The sequence below is a fragment of the Mustelus asterias genome, chromosome 12 (genome assembly GCF_964213995.1).
Source record: "Mustelus asterias chromosome 12, sMusAst1.hap1.1, whole genome shotgun sequence".
NCBI lineage: Eukaryota > Metazoa > Chordata > Chondrichthyes > Carcharhiniformes > Triakidae > Mustelus > Mustelus asterias.
The window spans coordinates 102,696,425-102,717,356 of NC_135812.1; the positions used below are offsets into that span (position 1 = coordinate 102,696,425).

The following is a 20,932-nucleotide window of genomic DNA, read 5'->3' on the forward strand; positions in this document are numbered from 1 at the left end:
GCGTGGTTTGCCCTCGCTCGCTATGATTCCTGTGGCGGGTGGGATGGGAAAATTCTGCTTTCAGGGGGGTAAATTGGCGGGGTTACGGGGATAGGGGCTGGGTGGGATTGTTGGTGGGGCAGGCTCGATGGGCTGAATGGCCTCTTTCTGCACTGTATGGACTCTAGGACGATGAGGTATCAGCAAGCTGTGTGGCAGGGAGCTGTGCGCATGCGCGCGGGGCCGGCCGCTGAAGATCTGGCTCCCCCGCCCTCTCCCAGCGCGGAGCCGCCGTTGCCCGGGTAACCGGCCGGCCTGCCGGGAGCGAGTCTGCGCACTGAGCGCACGCTGTTGCCAGCATCAGTGGGATACAATTCACACTCAGAGCTGAGACATTGCAAAGCGAAGGGGGCGAAGATGACAATCAAAAGCCTCAATCAGGGGCAGCAATACCGGCCTCGAATGGCTTTCCTGCGTAAGGTAAGAGAGAGAAAAAAAAAATGGATAGTTATAATAATTCTACCAGTGCTGCTTCAGTCATTTAATATTAGTGGAGACGATTTTGTAAAGCGCCCAGACAGAAGCAAGGCTTGATTCGGAGTGGAGAAAATTGGAGCTTTCTCCCTCTGTGAAGTACTAATTAATTTTGTGAAGTGTAATTTTGTGATACGAGGTGCAGATATCTCTCTCACACACATCCACAGAAATGCAAGCATTATTCAAGGTGTATTTATTTGTGTCAGATCCATTTGCTCAAATCAGAATAAGCAACAGATTATTGTTCTGTACTGTGTGTCCAGCTCACTATTTGCTGTTTCTTGCAGAAGGGCTAACTGTCTGCAACAAATCTGCCACTTGCATATTTACATTTTTCGTGAAGTTTGTGGGTGAAATTATTAGAAATTTCAGAGAATGCGTTCCATTTTTCTCCCCCCTTTCCCCTGCCTTTCCTTGGAGGGATTTTCTTATTATTTCTATTATTTGCATCGCCCCAGTAAAAGAATAATTGGAGGAAAATAATCTTGCCCGGATAATAAAAGCCCCGGAAGAGTTGGGTCAAACTCAATCTTAATCCGAATTCATAGGATTAACTTTAACTAAGAGTGACGGGGCATCTAATACCTGAAGTGTATCTCAGCCAGACTGTGGGCATCAGCAGAAACGGTGCTAAATTATTTTTAAAAATCTGCTATTTACTATTAATAACAAATTAAACAGTAAAACAAATCAACACGGGACATGGGAACGCAATCCACTTCAATACGTAGCCTCCCAGACCTGAATATCATCCCCATCTGAGTGACTTGCTGCTAATTTCAGCATTGCTTCTGTTTCGCTCTTTTCACGCTTCATAAATAAAATCTGGACGGTCAGCTAGGTCCATGGGGGGAAATAAAGTGCGGAGGCATTAATAAACCAGCCTGGCTACCAGTAATGTTGGTGTTTGCTGTCTATTGGCCCTGGTTAATCTACACTCTCATTATTCTCTCTCACCACAGTTATGATGTGTGCGGGGGTTGTATCATCCCAGCTTTCAGCAGACAGTCCTCAGATGGACCACTGGAATAAAGTAACTGGACCTGGGGAACGTCACTGAAATTCACACTGATAGGAAGAGGCGGTGACTTTTGACTGATGGCTCCTTTAATATTTGAACAAACTCACATTTTCCTCAAGTTGCTGTCAGTTCAGGTTCGCTTCCTTCTGAGTCAGCACAATGTGTCCCAAGTCCCGCGCGGAAATCTAGGTTAGCGTTCCAGTGCAGTGCTGAGGGAGTGCAGCACTGTTGGGGGCACTATTTTTTTAGACCAGGCCTGGTTTGCTCTCTTGGGTAGGCTGGAAAGATCTTATGGCACTATTCTGAATTAGCCATGATGTGGAGACGCCGGCATTAAACTGGGGTGGGCACAGTAAGAAATCTCACAACACCAGGTTAAACTCATAGAATCCCTACAGTGCAGAAGGAGGCCATTCGGGCCATCGAGTCTGCACCGACCACAATCCCACCCAGACCCTATTCCTGTAACCCCTCACATTTACCCTGCTAATACCCCTGACACTCGGGTTAATTTAGCATGGCCAATCAACCTAGCCTGCACATCTTTGGACTGTGGGAGGAAACCGGAGCACCCGGAGGAAACCCATGCAGACATGGGGAGAATGTGCAAACTCCACACAGACAGTGTGACTGGGAATTGAACCCGGGTCCCTGGCGCTGTGAGGCAGCAGTGCCAACCACTGTGCCACCGTGCCTCTAACCACTGTGCCACCATGCCGCTAACCACTGTGCCACCATGCCACTAACCACTGTGCCACCGTGCCGCTAACCACTGTGCCACCGTGCCGCTAACCTCTGTGCCACTTCTCAGGTGATGAAGGAGCCGCGCTACAAAAGCTCGTGATACCAAATAAATCTGTTGGACTTTAACCTGGTGTTGTGAGACTTCTTACTACTTTGAGGTAGGGCAGAGAAGACATCCCTCAATCAACATCACTAAAAGCAAGTCAGTGTCACACTGCTGTTTGTGGAAGTTTGCAGTACAAAGGAAGGTTACAGAGGGACTTTGGGCCCCTTTCACTGTCAGGAGAGAGAGAGAGATCTGGTCTAAGGGCATGGGTGACATCTGTGCTGTTGAAAGAGAGGAAGAAATGCCTTTGTTGAGAAAGGCATGTTATATAGAATTACAAGGAAGTTACAAGATGGAAAACAGTTGTTCAGCCCGATCAGTGTATGTTAGTATTTGTGGCACTCAACCCATTCCTATGCCGTGTTCCCAAATTAAGGATGGCATGGTGGCACAGTGATTGGCACTGCTGCCTCACAACACCAGGGATCCATGTTCATTCCAGTCTTGGGTGACTGTCTGTGTAGAGTTTTCATGTTCATAGAATCATAGAAATCCCGACAATGTAGAAAGAGGGCATGTGACCCATTGAACCTGCGCTGACAACAATCCCACCCAGGCCCTATCCCCGTAACCCAGTGCCGGATTTAGGCATAAGCTAAACAAGCTACAGCTTAGGGCCTCACAATCCACAGGGGCCTCACAAAATTTCAGAAGGTTTACAATGAAGAGAACATTTAAGAGCGGATACCAGAAAAGAAAAAGAAAGCACCAGCTTGAACAGCAACTCAAAAAATTACCAAAATTACCAAAATCTATGAGAGAGATCAAACCAGCCAAATGATAAATATGTAATCAGTAAATGCATTCATTTGAAAATAATTTGTATTTTTCACTTTAAATACCTTGCTATTAAATAATTAAAAGGCATAATTATGTTTTCAATTTTTTTGTGGCAACCCAAGGTCCTGTTTTGGTGCGTACCTTTGTGAGACCTTTTGGTGTAACTTTTTAACAAGGGGCCTCCAAGCTTTATATAGCTTAGGGCCTCACCAAGTCTAAATCCGGCACTGCCGTAACCCCATGCATTTACCCTGCTAATCCCCCTGACACTGAGGGAATTTAGCATAGCCAATCAACCTAACCTGCACATCTTTGGAGTGCGCGAGGAAACCAGAGCTCTTGGAGGAAACACAAACGGACACAGGGAGAACCATAGAACCCCTACAGTACAGAAGAAGGCCATTCTGTCCATTGAGCCTGCACCAACAACAATCCCACCCTATCCCCGTAACCCCACATATTTACCCTGCTAATTCCCCCGAAACTACGATCAATTTAGCATGACCAATCAACCTAACCCTCACATCTTTGCACTGTGGGAGGAAACCGGAACACCTGTTGGAAACCCACGCAGACACGGAGAGAATATGCAAACTCCACACAGTCACCCAAGGTTGGAATTGAGCCCAACTCCCTGGCGCTGTGAAGCAGCAGTGCTAAGCACTGTGCCACCGTGTCATTCCACGTTCTCACCATGTCTGCATTGGTTTCCTCGGGGTGCTGTGGTTTGTTCCCACAGTCCAACGATATGCAGTTTAGGTGGATTGGCCATGCTAAATTGCCCCTTAGTGTCCCAAGATATGTAGGTAAGATGGATTAGTTATGGGAAATGCACGGGGCTATGGGGATAGGGTGGAGGGGATGGCCTGGGTGGGTGCTCTTTCAGAGAGTTGGTGCAGACTCGATGGGCCGGATGGCCTCTTCCTCCGCTGTAGGGATTCTATGGTTCTATTCCTGAATTAACTTTATCTTGAAGATGATTAATTTCCCCCAGAGGATAGTGGGGTCTGGAACTCACTGCCAGAAAGGAAGAAACTCTCATTGCATTTTTGAAAAAAACTTGGAAATGCGCATGAAGTGTCATGATCCACAGGACCACCTGACCAAGAGCTGAAAAGTGGGATCAGTCTGGATATCTCTTTTTTGACAGGCACAGACATGAAGGGGTGAAAGGTCTCCTCTGCCATACATTTCCTGCAAGACTGTTCTCTAAACTGGTACAGTTCAACTGGGTTATCTGCACAGTAATAATAATGTGAAATAAAACTGTTGAGGAGGATTCACAAGGTTGCTGTTTAATCAAAGAGTTTATATTTGGAATAATGGATACATGACAAAGCTGAGTGGTTTGTGAGTAGTGCTCAAATCTGGGTTTGGAATTACCTAAAGTTTTCAAATGGGAAATTTCTGCTTCTGGTGTCAACTTTGGGCATAATCCAGCATAATTTTCACACACAGCTATTAATGTTTGTAATGCTATTTGTAGTATTTTTAGTTAATATATTCTGAATGTTAAGGAATTAAGCAGGTCTTTATAAAAACAGTGTCTGGTTAAAAAAAACACAGTATGAGGTTCACCTTTTTCAGTTTTTTAAAGGGAGAACCTGTCTGTATCGGGTCCAGATTATTGATATAATTCAGTATATCTGTATTGGAGAGTGCATCACCAGGGTAAAATACTGCTTTATTTTAAAGGTGTGAAAATTGTACATTAAGGTGTTCAGAGAGATTTGGATGTACACATACAAGAAACACAAAAAGTTAGCCTGCTGTTGGAGCAAGCAATTTGGAAGGCAAATGACCTGTTGGCCCTTATTGCAAAGGGATTGGAGTACAAAATTAGTCATGCAATGGGACAGCACGGTGACACAGTGGTTAGCACTGCTGTCTCACAGTGCCAGGAACCCAGGTTCAACTCCCGGCTTGGGTCACTGTCTGTGCGGAGTCTGCACGTTCTTCTTGTATCTGCGTGGGTTTCGTCCAGGTGCTCCGGTTTCCTCCTACAGTCCAAAAGATGTGCTGGTTAGCTGCAATGGCCATGCTAAATTCCCCCTCAGTGTACCTGAACAGGTGCCAGAGTGTGGCGACAAGGGGATTTTCACAGTAACTTAGTTACAGTGTTAATGTAAGCCTACTTGTGACACTAATAAATAAACTTAAAATTAATTGAATAGAGCTTTGGTGAGAATATACCTGGAATATTGTGTGCAATTCTGGTCTCCATACTGAAGGAAGGATTAGAATAGTTAGGTGGTTTGTTTTTGACCAGCGCAGACAGGATGGGTCAAAGGGCCTTTTCTGTGCTGTAGACCTGTATGGCTCTATGACTCCTCTATCCCTGGAATTTTTCTCCTTCAAGTATTTATTCAATTCCCTTTTGCAGCCAAGTATTTGCCGAAAATCTCCTTCCTCGCTTGCGGCTGGGATTCTCCAGCGCTGCTGGAAGTGAATGACGTTTTGGCTGGAACGTCAGTTTCTCTGTTTTCACTTGCAGTGGAGCGGACAGGGGCAAGATCAGAGAATCCTGCCTGTTGAATCTGTATCAATCACCATGTGTCAGGAAATGCATTCCAAATCCTAACCACCCATTGTATTTTGTTTTAAATCCTCTGACTCTTTTGCCAAGCACCTTCCATCTGCGTTCTTTTGTTGTAGATCCACCAGCCATTGGAAATGGGTTCTCTGCATTTGATCCACTTAAACCCTTCATGAAATACTTTATTATTTTTTTTAAAAAGCAAGCCTTCTCCTAACCTCCATGAGATGTGAGGCATTACTGTCAGCCTGCTTCTGAGCGATGGGAGCACATGGGGGAATTTTGATATTGTGTACTACACTGGGTTCACTCAAGCGATATAAAACTTGATCGATGCATGAATTTTCCACATTAACAATTTCATGTGTGTGTGTGCTGTTACAATATTACTGCAATAAATCAGCCAATTGACAGAGCAGTGCAGAGTGAAACAGTCAACCTCCCTTTCACAAATGTGTACATGATGTAGAGCTAAGGAAGCTCTGGTGCCTGGAGGTGAATTTTAATTCTTGAACACAAAGGGGCTGCAACAAGTTATTAATTACATTCATGACCATTTTCCCAAACGCCTACACTAAGCATCATAATGCTCAGGCATTTGAGTTACAGCCATCATTTATTATTTGTAAGACCCTTACAACTTGCAAATACTTGATGCAGGATAGAAACATTTATTTTTTAATGACATGTTCTGTTTTTTCAGTGCTGCGAGATCCTCTCAGTTTTGCAAATCTCGACCTCTTTTTAACACTACTGGAATTGTTTTATGAACAATTGGTATGATGGAATTCCTGGAGTCAATGAGAATTTCTTAATTCACAGTAATCTTGAGGAAATCTTGCAACGTTATGTAAATATTTATAAAAATGGGCCACCTTTAAGACAGTACCCCAAACTAAAACTGTGGAATAAATTTGATTGCAAATATTGTTCCCATTCTCGGGCAGAAGGTTCCAGTAATGGTCCCAGCTGTTGCCATTTGCAGCTCTAGACCCATTTTTTGTTGGTTTACTTGTTGCCTTATCATTTCCTCTTGCTGTGCACAATCATCTCTTTTATCACCCTTCCCTTTTGTCCCAACTACCCACCCCTCCCCTCCCCCACCCCCACGATCCCCAACTCTGCCCCTGCACTTGTTCACGCACTGTTAGACCTCTAACTTCCCCCAGTGCTGATGAAAGGTCATCAACCTGAACCCAATAAATGTTTCCAGGCTTTTCTGTTTTATTAACAAACTAATTACCTTGACTCACTATTATATTAGTAACATATATCACAACATATATTTTTATGTTCGTAAAATATATTACAATTTGCATCATTATCTTCGTAAAGTATATTACAGTATGCATTATTACAGCACAGTGGCACAGTGGTTAGCACTGCTGCCTCACGGCACCAGGGACCCAGGTTCGATTCCCGACTTGGGTCCCTGTCTGTGCGGAGTTTGCACGTTCTCCCCGTGTCTGCATGGGTTTCCTCCGGGTGCTCCGGTTTCCTCTCAAGGCAGCAGAGTGTGGCGACTAGGGGAATTTCACAGTAACTTCATTGCAGTGTTAATGTAAGCCTTACTTGTGACTAATAAATAAACTTTTACTTTAAACTTTACAATTTGCATTATTATCTTAGTAAAGTATATTACAATAGCAATAAGTCCAGTTTCTCACTCAGATTTTACAATAAATGTTAGGTTAATAGGTTAATATTAATGGCCAATAATATTAATCCATTGACACATTTGGCAGCCTTCATTTTGGTGGCAGTGCTCTGGTGATACAAATGAGGTACAGGATTCCCATTGGACCAGCCAAGAAGCACAATGGGGGTGGTTTGCCTTTGCGGTTGTGCCAGGAGTAGCAAACGGGTGCCATTTCCCCTGCCAGCATTTTCCGGCTTTTCGTTTTGCTAGCTGTTCAGGAACCTCATCTGTATCATCACAACATTGTGTATTGTCCAGGGGACACAGTGACAGCTGCTGCTGTTTCTCTGTTATGATCAATACTGTCAAATCCATTCATCCATCAATGTTAGAAAGAAAGAACCTGCATTAATTTAACACCCTTCACAAATTCACAATGTCCCAAAACGCTTTCACGCCGATGCAATACTTTTTGAAGTGGAGTCACTGTTGCAATGTAGGAAAAGGGGCAGACGCAGCAAGCTCCCACAAAACAGAAATGTGATAATGACCAGATAATCTCTATTTGACATATTGTTTGAAGGATAAATATTAGACAGGACATCAGGGAGAGCTCTCCCACTTTTATTCAAAAGATTGCCACTGGATCTTTTATGTCTACCTGAGATGGGGGAATGTGGCTTCAGTTTAATGTTTCTTCCAAAAGAAGACAGCTTCAGTGGTGCAGCAACTCCTTAAGTACTGGACTAGAGGGTTAGGCAATACTTTTGTGCTCAAGTCTCTGGAGTGAGTCTTGAATGAGAGTGCTATCCATGCGTCACGACTCATGAACGTATGCATTAAGAGCAGGAGAAGGCCACTCTGTCCCTCAAGCCTGTCCTGCTATTCAGTATGATCATGGCTGATCTAATTTTAACCTCAATTCTTGTCTACCCCCAATAACCTTTCACCCCCTTGCTCATCAAGAATCGATCTACTTTGACCATAAAGATATTCAAAGGTTTGCAAGTCTTTGGGTAACTTCAGACGGTCAGAGACATCTTTAACAGAACAAACTGGCCAAATAATCAATTGGAATATAGAATAATAACCTACCTCTTAAAACTAATGATACTCAGAATTTAGGGGCATGGTTACTGCATTTTGAGTCAATGTAGGTGAAAAGAAATGGTAATGTTCCAGGCATGGGTGCATTTAACATGTACTTTGGAAATGGTATTGCCTTTGGTAAATTTAGTAATGGTAATTAGTGGGAGAACATCCCTCAGCAACCTATTTGGATGACAGTGATCCTTTCTACTGTCTCTGGACATGAAAATTCTCCATTCCATAAGACCGTAAGATAAGATATAGGAACAGAATTAGGCCATTCGGCCTAGCAAGTCTGCTGCGCCATTCAATCATGGCTCATAAGTTCTCAATCCCATTCTCCCACCCTTTTCTCCATTACCTTTGATCCTCTTACCAATGAGGAACCTATCTCTCTCTGTCTTAAATACACTCACTGGCCCCCATAGCCTCCTGTGGCGATGAATTCCACAGATTCACCACTCTCTGGCTGAAGAAATTCCTCCTCATCTCAGTTCTAAAGGGTCAACCCTTTACTCCCAGGCTGTGCCCTCGGATCCTAGTCTCCCGGACTAATGGAAACAGCTTCCTCACATCCGCTCTATCCAGGCCTTTCAGTGTGTTTCAATGTAATTCCCCCCTCATCCATCTGAACTCCATCAAGTCCAGACCCAGAGTCCTCAAACACTCGCCATATGTCAAGCTTTTCATTTCCCGGATCATTCTCATTAACCTCCTCTGGACCCTCTCCAAGGCCAGCACATCCTTCCTTAGATACAGGGCCCAAAATTGCTCACAATACTCTGAGCGTATCCAGCGCAGAGCTTATAAAGCCTCAGCAGTGTATCCCGGCTTTTGTATCCTAGTCCTCTCAAAACGAACGCTAACATTGCATTTGCCTTTCTAACTACCAATTCAACCTGCACGATAACCTTAAGAGAATCCTGAACTAGCACTCCCAAGTCCCTATGTGCTTCCGATTTCTGAATTCTCTCCCCATTTAGAAAATAGTCCACGCCTCTATTCTTCCTACCAAGTGCATAACCTCTCACTTTCCCATGTTGTATTCCATCCGCCACTGCTTTGCCCACTCTCCTAACCAGTCCAAGTCCTTCTGCAGCCTCTCCGTCTCCTCAATACTACTTGACTCTCCACCTACCTATGTATCATCTACAAATTTAACCACAATGCCTTCAGTTCCTTCGTCTAGATCATTGATATATAAAGTAAAAAGTTGTGGTCCCAACATTCCCTTGGACAGCAAGCATTTTTGGGATAGTGGCAACAATTGGAAGTGGTAATTGTTGAGACTGTTCACTTCACTTCATTTCATTGTCTTCCTCCTTGGTGGTTATTTCCTATTTTCCTCTCTGCCGTTTCTATGGCAGCCCCCTGGAAAGTGACTGTCTCTGTGAGGGAACTGTCATCCAGCCTGCAGTGACACTGCTGAAATGGGAGTGGGGATGGGGAGTGGAGCTCTGTGTCTGAAGAACCAGAGAAGGTTCAGATCCCTCTCTCCATGGGGAGGGAGAGGAAACAGGAGGATAAGTATAGCTCTTCAACCAAGGGATGGAGCATGTGTGTATGTTGAAGAAACGTAAATAGATTTTTAAAATTGCTTTTATTTTTGTGCCTTACATTTCTGTTTCTGTTAAAATAGGAAAAAGCAGAAATGTCCTGATGTAAGCCGGGCAAATGACAAAAACATAATGTTGCCTTTTCTCAAACTGTGTGGAAATTTCAACCAGCTGCTGATAAAAAAAATGTTCCATCCAATTTGGGTTGGCTTTGCACGTCACCAACTCTGTAATGTACGGTTCTGTCACTCAGTTCCCTACATTCCGGCTCTCGGCTCAGTCACTGTAGCAGGAACAACACTTAAGTTCAAAAGGGCATTCTGGATAAGCCAGTCTTTTCATGACTTGTTTCTATTTATAATCCAGTACAGCTTCAAACAATTGAAATTAAGCTTCCTAAAACTATCACTCTTTGAACAATCAGAATCCATTCAGTTTTTATGTTTCTCTGATCACCGTGAGTTGATGACTAGCCTTTCTTTCCAAAGCGTTCAGTTATTGGTTCAGTTTGAAAGAGGTATATTACTGGGGTGATGGGAGTCAGGAGATAGTGAGGGACTTTCAGTGAAGAACATTTACCCCCTACAATCTGTCTTTAAACTGTTGAAGAGAGAATGACTTTAAACTGGTGCTGTGAGACTTCTTACTAAGAGAGAATGAGTCAGATCGTGGGGGGCACGGTAGCACAGTGGTTAGCACTGCTGCCTCGGATTCAATTCCAGCTTTGGGTGACTGTCTATGTGAAATTTGCACATTCTCCCCGTGTCTGCGTAGGTTTCCTCCGGGTGCTCTGGTTTCCTCCCACAGTCCAAAGATCTGTAGGTTAGGTTGATTGACCATGCTAAACTGTCCCTTAGTGTCAGGATACATATGTGGTGTTATGGGGAGAGGGTCTGGGTGGGATTGTTGTCAGTGCATGCTTGATGGGCCGAATGACCTTCTTCTGCGCTGTAGAGATTCTATGTCAAAGAACAAAGAACAAAGAACAATACAGCACAGGAACAGGCCCTTCGGCCCTCCAAGCCCGCGCCGCTCCCCGGTCCAGGATTGAATCCTGAATCCAGGATCCCCGCCCAATTTTCCAGCCTATCTACATACCAATATCCTATCCACCGAGCTGTCCCTCACAGCTATGATGCTTTGTTCATTACAACCTATTAACTTACCCCCACCCCCCCATTCCAGACCATGTGATCTCCAGGGAGAGGCGAAAACCCAGAGTGAAAAACCCCAGGGCCAATATGGGGGAAAAAAAATCTGGGAAATTCCTCTCCGACCCCCTGAGGCGATCGAAACGAGTCCAGGAGATCACAATGGCCCCGATCGGAAAATGCTTCCCAACCCTAGTCATTTCCACTTCCACGAACACCATATGAATTCCCTGCCCCCGAGACAGGTTCCCAACTATCCGCAGTCTCACTCTGTACTGGCACCAGCAAGATGATCGTAGAATGAAGGCTTGAAACGAGAAACCAGGAACAATTAGCCCGCGCCGCTCCCTGGTCCAAACTAGACCACTCTTTTGTATCCCTCCATTCCCACTCCGTTCATTTTGCTGTCTAGATAAGTCTTAAACGTTCCCAGTGTGTCCGCCTCCACCACCTTGCCCGGCAACACATTCCAGGCCCCCACGACCCTCTGTGTGAAATATGTCCTTCTGATATCTGTGTTAATCCTCCCCCCCTTCACCTTGAACCTATGACCCCTCGTGAACGTCACCACCGACCCGGGGAAAAGCTTCCCACCGTTCACCCTATCTATGCCTTTCATAATTTTATACACCTCTATTAAGTCTCCCCTCATCCTCCGTCTTTCCAAGGAGAACAACCCCAGTTTCCCCAATCTCTCCTCATAACCAAGCCCCTCCATACCAGGCAACATCCTGGTAAACCTCCTCTGTACTCTCTCCAAAGCCTCCACGTCCTTCTGGTAGTGTGGCGACCAGAACTGGACGCAGTATTCCAAATGCGGCCGAACCAACGTTCTATACATCTGCAACATCAGACCCCAACTTTTATACTCTATGCCCCGTCCTATAAAGGCAAGCATGCCATATGCCTTCTTCACCACCTTCTCCACCTGTGACGTCACCTTCAAAGATCTGTGGACTTGCACACCCAGGTCCCTCTGCGTCTCTACACCCTTTATGGTTCTTCCATTTATCGTGTAGCTCCTCCCTACATTATTCCCACCAAAATGCATCACTTCGCATTTATCAGGATTGAACTCCATCTGCCATTTCCTTGCCCAAATTTCCAGCCTATCTATATCCTTCTGTAGCCTCTGACAATGTTCCTCACTATCTGCAAGTCCTGCCAGTTTTGTGTCGTCCGCAAACTTACTGATCACCCCAGTTACTCCTTCTTCCAGATCATTTATATAAATCACAAACAGCAGAGGTCCCAATACAGAGCCCTGCGGTACACCACTAGTCACAGGCCTCCAGCCGGAAAAAGACCCTTCCACTACCACCCTCTGTCTTCTATGACCAAGCCAGTTCTCCACCCATCTAGCCACCTCCCCCTTTATCCCATGGGATCCAACCTTTTTCACTAGCCTACCATGAGGGACTTTGTCAAACGCTTTACTAAAGTCCATATAGACAACATCCACGTCCTGTTGCACATGGGCACAGCACATTGAGGGAGCTCAGGATTACATAATCACCTGTAGAACAATCCATCCAATTTTCTGTCCATTAAGTCTGTCATTTAGAACCCAGCAAATTCACTGAACCTCCTATTCCCTGTAAGAAGTCTCACAACACCGGGTTAAAGTGCAACAGGTTTATTTGGAATCATGAGCTTTTGGAGCACTGCTCCTTCATCAGGTGAGCTCCGAAAGCTTGTGATTCCAAATAAACCTGTTGGGCTTCAACCTGGTGTTGTGAGACTTCTTACTGTGCTTACCCCAGTCCAACGCCGGCATCTCCACATCATCACTCCTATTCCCTCCCATCTTTTCGATGATACGATAACTGTGCAAAGTTTGCATCGGTCTGCAACCATAACTGGCAGTGGCAAAAAATCTGCATGAAAAGTATTCGACTAATTGAACACAGTTTTAGTGATTAAGACAAAACCTCAGTGGTGAAATCTTTCCATCCATTCTAACATGCAGCATCCTAATCTAACTTTAATTAGTCTGAATATATCTCAGTGTTCTGCATTCACTTCACCACGCCACCTGACAATTATTTTCTTTTCCTTTCCGGGTTTAATGGGGGATGTGACAGTCTTTAATTGATGTTCCTCCCATTCGCAGGAGGTTATACTCATTTACGTAATGATGCTCATCTCCGAGAAGACTTGTTTACAAAGGAAATTCATCTGTTCCGATAACTCTTGGGGCAAAGCGAGCGACGGCCATTCCCACATCATAAAATAAGGATCATGTCATGTTCTGACCAGCAAAATAGAAGCCCCAGCTGAGAAACATCAAACGGATTAGATCTGTAAACAGCAACTAATGCAAGGAAAAGGCAAAATATGTTATTTTCTTTATTTAATTTTATTTGTTAAATCTCCAGGGAGAGCAATGGCTATCACTGCATCATGCCAATAGCCAACAAATTGTACAGAGTACACCATTCAACCCCTTAAACCTTTTCCATCCCGTTCAATTAGATCAATAAGATTAGGGGTTAAGGGGATAGGGTCGGTGGTGGGCCTGGGTGAGATGCTCTGTTGGAGAGTTGGTGCAGACTCAATGGGCCGAATGGCCTCCTTCTGCACTCTAGGGATTCTATGATTCTATGATCATGGCTAACCAGTAACCTAACTGCCTTGTACCTGCCTTGTTTCTGTAACCGTTCCTCCATCAGGCACCATCCCATATGAGGTTGTTGACAACCACGGACTTCCATTGGATTGGCCCATGATGATGCTTGGCAGAGTATGGCAGGGTTTGCCATTGCCTTCTGTAATATATGGCTGACCAGGAAATTTACCCGCCCACCATCATGCGCATTGGAAGTACTTGCAGGCTGATAATCAGCCCATTTGGCCATGTTATGAACACAGCTTCCATGGCCAACATGACCTTGAAGTGGGACTTGAAGAAAGAGCTTTTGGCCCTGAGGTAGGGGATACCAGCAGTGCGCCACAAGACCTACCTCACAAAAATCTATCAATCACAGCTTAAAATCTTTAATTGACACGTCCATCGCAAGAGCTTTTTGAGGGCAGAGAGTTCCTGATTTCTGTTACCTTTTGTGTGAAGATATGTTTCCTGACAACATCCCTGAACAACCTAGCTTTAATTTTAAGGTATTGTCCCCCACTCCTTGTTCTGGACTCCCCATACAAGAGGAAATAGCTTCTTTCTATCTACCCTATCAACTCCTTTGATAATACCAACAATTTCTAATTATATCACACCTTTAATGTAATAAACCATCCCAGGAACATGACAACGAGCCTGTGACAACAACCCACAGAAGGTGACAGTAGGTAAGATGACAAAAACGTGGTCAAAGAGGTAAGTTTTAAGGAGCATCTTAAAGGAAGAAAGCGAGGTAGAGAAGTGGAGAGGTTTGGGGAGGAAATTCCAGAGCTTTGGGCCTTGGCCGCTGAAGATGCAGCCACCTGTTATCCCGGTCAGAAACTCCAAGGTGTTTTACGGAGTCACCCCAGACCATAAGTTTTGCACTTTGAATTTTGGAATGGATAGGCATAAGAGGGGCGATTCTTCCAGCCCGCTGCTGGGTGCAGAGCTGATTACAATATGGAAATCTTCATTTCCATATCATTAGTGGGCCCGGGACTGAAGTCTCCGGCCCCTCGGTGGGAATAGGCCCTGCCCACAGATTTCCAGAGTGAATCCCTCTAGGGCACTCTGCAATGCACAGAGTGTCAGAGAATCACTCTGCTATGTGCGCTAGAAAAAACCGGCGGGGGTTACTCCCATTTTCCCGCACATTGGGGACTTAGAATTTTTTTGGGAGAATCTCAGCCAAGCTGTTTCACTCCAGGTAGGATTCAAACGACCCATGTGGGAGATTTTATCAAAGAAAGTTTATTTAAGAGTACAGTTAACATACAATAAGTCAATTAGCAATAACTTTTATCAATTATAAACAAGAAAAAAGAACAACCATGATATTGTATAAACCTTCATAGCTACGATTACTGTTCGAACACAAACATTGTAGGCTTTGCACAGAAAGTAAGTATGCTCACATGATGCTGGATCTTGCAGCTTTGCAACCCCTGCTGTGAATTAAAGTTTATTTATTAGTGCCACAAGTAGGCTTACATTAACACTGCAATGAAGTTACTGTGAAAATCCCCTAGTCGTCACACTCCGGCACCTGTTCGGGTACACTGAGGGAGAATTTAGCATGGCCAATGCACCTAACCAGCATGTCTTTCAGACAGTGGGAGGAAACCGGAGCACCTGGAGGAAACCCACGCAGACACCGGGAGAACATGTAGACTCCGCACAGACAGTGACCCGAGCTGGGAATTGAACCCGGGTCCCTGGTGCTGTGAGGTAACAGTGCCAACCACTGTGCCACCATGCACTTTGCCACCCAATTAGTCATTTGAATGGAGAATTGAACTCTGACTTCTCTGTCCTGGAGCTCCCAAAGCCCCTCGAGCTAAAGATAGAGCCACTGCTTGCCTCTAGCTTCTAGTTAGCCAAGCACCGATTGCAAACTTTTCACTGCAGAGAGGCAAGAAAGACTGCTTCCAATCTGCAGTCCAATCAGCTTCTAACTAGCCAGCAGCCAACAGAATTTCCAATCCCAGGGAGAGAGACGCAAACATTGTTTTCAGTCCGGAATCCAACAGTTTCTGCCAAACAGAAAGTAAAGAGCCCTGGATTTTCCCAAAGTAATATCTGACCTTGACCTGTCAATCAATCTTCCCCCAACAACTCAAAAGGGTCATAAAACTCCAGGACATTGCGTTAGGCCAAATTGAAAATAAACAAAAGGCACATTATATCATTTCAGCAGCAATAAAAGGACATCTGCTCAGGCAGCTCCGTGCTACAATTAAGAAAAAGAGGGCTGCTTTTAACCGCAGAGAACAAGCTTAAGGTACCTTTCTTAAAGGCATGGTAGCGTCACACAGCAAAGCTGTAATGATTAAAATCAGTGATGCAGAGGCCAGGATTAGAGGAGTGTAGGTATCTGAGGCGGTTGTGGGACTAGATGAGATTACAGAGAAATGGAAGGGTGAGGCCATGGAGCGATTGGAAAATGAGGATGAGAATTTTAAAATCAAGATGTTGCTTTACCAGGAGCCAGTGTAGGCCTTTGAGCACATGGGTGATCATCTAAAATGACTCATTTGAATAGCCTTTAGTCGTTTACAGAAACATAGAAACTAGAAGCAGGAGGAGGCCATTCGGCCCTTCGAGCCTGCTCCGCCATTCATTTTGATCATGGCTGATCATCAAATTCAATATCCTGATGCCCCCCCCCTTCCTCCCATATCCTTTGATCCCTTTAGCCCCAAGAGCGATATCTAGTGAATTCCACACATTCACCACCCTCTGGGTGAAGAAATTTCTCCTCACCTCAGTTCTAAAAGATTTACCCCTTATCCTCAAACTATGACCCCTAGTTCTGGACTCCCCCACCATTGGGAACATTCTTTCTGAATCTACCCTGTCTAACCCTGTTAGAATTTTATAAATTTCTATGAGTTTCTACGTTTGTATGTTCAAAGGACTGCAGGTCTAATGATCAGAAGGTCAGAGGTGAAGAATCTATCCTGAGGATAGTCACTAGCATTTTGGGTTTGAGTAGGTTACATGACTGATGGGATGCATCCATTGATAATGTCATCAGGATGTGCTTTATGCTAAATAATTATTTTTATTCTACCAGCTGGAAACCTGAATTGGACTTTTTAAACAAACTTTTTAAAAACACAGAGACTAAAGTGACTTGGGCTCAGGCCAAGATGGCTAACCCCAGTTTGCATCACCATATCTTCCATATTCCACATTCCAATTCATTGGAATGGAGTCAGTCTGTCTGCAAAACCCAAAGACGATGGGGGTGATCTTACCAGCTCACCACGCCGGTCGATGGATGGGGAGAACCGGTTAAATCGTGAGTGATGAAAAACCGGGTTTACACTCAGTTCCTTACATGATCCTACCGGCACTGATCCGCAGGCGTAATCCACCTTGCGCCTGGGAAGGGTAGGAGTCTGATTTTAATATTTAAATTCTAATTTAAATATTATTTGTGAGCTCGGGATGCAAGGATCACGTATATTCCCCAGCAACAGGGACCAGATGCGATGGCCTCGCCGGTGGGACTGGAGGCCATTGAGGCTCCCCGGGTGGTCAGGGAAAGGAGGGCAGTGCCCCTTGGGGTGTGGGGGGTGAATGGGGGTGCAATTGGCCGGGGAGGGTGAACGGTGGGGGGGGAGTGAGATATCTCCCAGTTCACTAACTGTGTACACTTGTACACAGTTAGTACATTGGGGGATCAGGTGCATGTGCAATGGCACTCCTAGCAGTCAGCAGCCAGCTTCCTGGCATGGATAGACTCCGTCCATTCCCCCTACTGGCGTGAACCACACTTTGCCTAATTCTTTCTCTAAGTGGCATAAGATTTTAATTTTTCTCTCGCCGAAAATAACGGGTCTGAACTCACCTATTTTCACAGTCGTTCTGTCCTGACTGAGATCTGACTGAGATCCTCCAGGGACATCCTGTCACAGACAGAGACTTCTTTAAAAAATCCAACCTCACACTACTGTCTCCTGAAGAATAACTCAATCTTCTACACCTTTAAATTGGTAACATTGAGACCATTTAGCTCAAATTCAGTGTGAAGTCAGCTGAGACACCAAACTACAGATTGCAAACTCTTTCACTTTATTTATGGACTCTAATTTGGCCAATCTACCCTTGCCCACTCTGTCACCCTGCTCTGTCATCTGTATTTGTGTGTGTGTGAAGTTTGAGTGGATGTGCATGAAAGTTGGTGAGTATTATATTATTTTACTTAGATCGGATTTAGTATAATAAAGCTAACCTCTTTCTTTGTTAAACTCAAGAAAAACATATCCTATTGGTTCTTTTTTTGATCACAGTGCATCAACAGGTCAGTACTCATTGAATTGGCAAGTTTATCCTTTTCAAACAAAGAACCTCCTGTTGTGGTCAAATGCGGAGGGGGAAAAGACGGAGCCATTCACCCGCTCCTCACCTACTCGTAAGGATATTGAGACCAAAACGTTGTCTGATTTCAAGAATAAATTGGATATAGCTCTCGGGGCTAAAGGGATCAAAGGATATGGAGGGGGGAAGGCGGGATCAGGATATTGAATTCGATGATCAGCTATGATCAAAATGGCAGAGCAGGCTGAAAGGGTCGAATGGCCTTCCCCTGCTTCTAGTTTCTATGTTTCTATGATATAGTGAGTGTACTTGGATCCCAAAGTCCAAATTGGGCGATTGGATCAGCTCCAAAAGTTGATGCTACTTGAGGAAGCTGTAGCTGTTTATCTCTCTGAGAGAGGTTTTAAAAAAGCCTGCAGTATTACCAAGGAATCACAATAAATAAGAACACACACATGTTTGGAACTCTGAATAAATTGGTCAGAACCTCTCAGGAAGAATGGCATTAAATCCCAGGCTTTGGGAAGTTGAACTCCACTGGGTTATAAGTCCTTTTATTATTACCGCAGCAGTGCTAATATTAACTCCAGGTAAAGAGTCACAGGTGTGAACCAGGACCTGACTCCTCAAGCATGCCTTCCATTGGAACTAACACCATCTGCCTCATCACCGTTTCACTTAAATCGTAATACAATTAACCATAACGGGAAAAGTGGTCCATCAATATAAATAAAATAGTTCAGTAGATGTGAAGGAAGTAGGGGTGTATAATTAAGATGGACTTCTGTGCATCGACCTACCAAGAAGTTTATGTTTGTAGAACTCTCTAACAAGAGATAATTGTCTGGAGGTGTCTGGCATGGAGCCATGTCACTGTAATGGCATCAATGGGTTCCTATTGCCACCAAATTTAGATACTTGACCAGATAGCTGTGAAGAGATACCTCGCATCACTGAAGTGGTTCATGGAGAATATTAATTATAAAATACACGTACAAGCCCATTCGATTTATCTGTGGAACTCCCCGATGTCTCCCCTGATATAATTTCAGGAAATTCAAAATTATTACTGTTCAATGTTGTGCACTGATAGTCAGGTACTGCTGAGAGAATGCTCCAGAATTAATGTATGTCTTCACTGTTCAAGAATTCTCAAGGAAATATACACATTTCCTATTATTTTTCATTTGACAAAGCTAATTGATTTCACATGGTGTTTGTTTTGTTACGATCGCTCTCATGTACTTTCTCCCAACCTGTCTGGATGTCACTGATTCCCACTGGGTCACAGTTCCAGGTGTGCTGGCAGCTCTCTGAGACTTGAACTAACTGCACAATCTTCATTTTGAAACCTGGGCACTTGAGTGGCTGCAGGCTGTTTGGCTGTGGGGAGCATCACAGCCAAGCCAACTAAACATGGATTGACTTTTGCAGGCAGGGTCAACCCCCCCCCCCCTTCCCCCTGCCCCCCCCCCCCCCCCCCCCCCCCCCCCCCGCCTCCCCCCAGCGTGGGTTTCTTCTGGTTCCTCCGGTTTCCTTTTCTCCCACACTCCAAAGATGTGCAGGGGTTAGGTTGATTGGCCATGCTAAATTGCCCCTTAGGTGTCCAAAGATGTGTAAACTAGGGGGATTAGCAGGGTAAACACGTGGGGTTAACATGTGGGGTTAACACGTGGGGTTACGGGGCTGGGGTTGGGTGGGATGCTCTGTTGGAGAGTCGATACAGACTCGATGGGCCAAAATCCTGTAGGGATTCTATGATTCCTCTGGAGGAGAGGGGAAGAAGAGTTGATGAGCGGGTGGGTGGCACTGAGCACAGAACCCGGAGCTTCCTGTTCACAAGATCTTTACAGCGTCACATCAACCAGTTTCATTTTGAGTTGCTGATGATCTTTTGCCTGCGTTGGAGAGATGAGATTTTCAGAGTGTTTCTTAACGATTCACACTGCTGCCTCGCCGTGTCCTGTTGCCACAGAATATCCAACACAGGCAGTCATGCGCTGTTAATATTGAAACAATACTTTTGTTGTGTCCTCCGACAAGAGTTAAACTGCTAAAGTGCAAATCAGCTCCCAAGCAAGGGAAAAGCTGCACTGATTTCAGTTCAAATGAAACAGCGGGGCTTTCTTGCTGATATAAACGGCAGAGTGTGTGCACACGCCAAGCCCAGCAAAGGAAATGTAATGAGGGAAACCCCTGCTGGTTCTGCCTTTCCAGCATTAATGAGAGTTGAACCCACTCAAGATCTACAGAAAATACTGTGAAGATAGTGTTTGTGGAGAGAGAACAAGAGTTAACGACCCTTGATTAGAACCTGCATCTTCCTGTGTGCCCAGCCTGTGTGCCCGAGCTTTTTACCGGGCTGTATACCTGGCTTGTGTACCCGGCCTGTGTGCCTGGCCTGTGTGCCCGAGCTTTTTACCGGGCTGTCTACCTGGGCTATGTACCTGGGCTGTGTACCCGGCTTGCGTGCCCAGCCTGCATGCCCAGCCTGCGTGCCTAGCCTGTGTACCTGGGCTGACAGGTCAGATTCAAGGCTGCAGTGAATTTTCTAAAGTTGAGCCCGGCCTAATTTGAAACAAGGTAGAGACATGGGGAAGACCTTGTTCATAGGGAGCTTAGATTGCATCTCACTGAGTTAAAGATTGCAAAATCCAACAAGGCAACATACCTGTGGCGGTGAAAAGGAAATTGCTTCATTCTTTTTGGGGGTGTCGCTCAACAACACTGCTCTCTTTGCTACTGAATAGTTGGCTGAATACTGCAAGAGCAGTGCCAAGGAGCATGGTCACATTTGGGGATTAAAGGACACTCTCCAGTAATAATAGAACTGTTTGTTACATACAGGGAGATT

At 44.9% G+C, this 20,932-nt stretch overlaps 1 protein-coding gene across 1 annotated transcript in view; it reads left to right on the forward strand.

Moving 5' to 3' along the window:
* The first annotated feature begins 396 nt into the window (after positions 1–396).
* rgs9b (regulator of G protein signaling 9b) overlaps positions 397–20,932 on the forward strand; it is an 80,329-nt gene continuing 59,793 nt past the window's right edge. The window contains exon 1 of the mRNA XM_078226068.1: positions 397–459. Within this exon, the coding sequence (XP_078082194.1) occupies positions 397–459 (63 nt within the window). The remainder of the gene's footprint in view (positions 460–20,932) is intronic.